This window comes from Charadrius vociferus, unplaced genomic scaffold, assembly GCF_000708025.1.
Source record: "Charadrius vociferus isolate BGI_N301 unplaced genomic scaffold, ASM70802v2 scaffold31, whole genome shotgun sequence".
NCBI lineage: Eukaryota > Metazoa > Chordata > Aves > Charadriiformes > Charadriidae > Charadrius > Charadrius vociferus.
Window position 1 is genome coordinate 2,614,861 of NW_009646966.1, and position 358 is coordinate 2,615,218.

Genomic DNA, 358 nt, shown 5'->3' on the forward strand with positions numbered 1-358 from the left:
AAATAAAATAAAAAAAAAAAAAAAAATAAAAAGGGGGGAGGGGGGGGAATTTAAGACAGAAAGGAAAAAAAAAGCAAGTAGAAAGCTGAGTCTAGTTTTCCTGACCAAAAGGCGCGATCCAAAAGACAAATCCTAGGACTAAGTGCTTTAGAGAAGCAAACGTCGGGCAGCTGCTCCCGGGCCCCAGCGGCTGCCTGCCGCCTCCTTCCCCCCGCAGGAAAAGGGGGAAAAATAGCCGAGCCTTGTTGCGTTTCTCAAACTCAGGTTCGCGGTGGCAAAGAAAGTTTCCTTCCCCCTGTGCTGAAGGGGCGGGGGAGGAGACTTGGGAGGGGGAGCCCAGCCGCGGCGGGGCCGCCGA

The 358-nt window shown here is 53.1% G+C and overlaps 1 protein-coding gene across 1 annotated transcript in view; it reads left to right on the top strand.

Annotated features, from left to right (window-relative positions):
- The window catches only part of DLX5 (distal-less homeobox 5), a 2,632-nt gene that overhangs the window by 419 nt on the left and 1,855 nt on the right, over window positions 1-358 (top strand). The window contains exon 2 of the mRNA XM_009895363.1: window positions 265-271. Coding sequence (XP_009893665.1) covers window positions 265-271 — 7 coding nt within the window. The remainder of the gene's footprint in view (window positions 1-264; window positions 272-358) is intronic.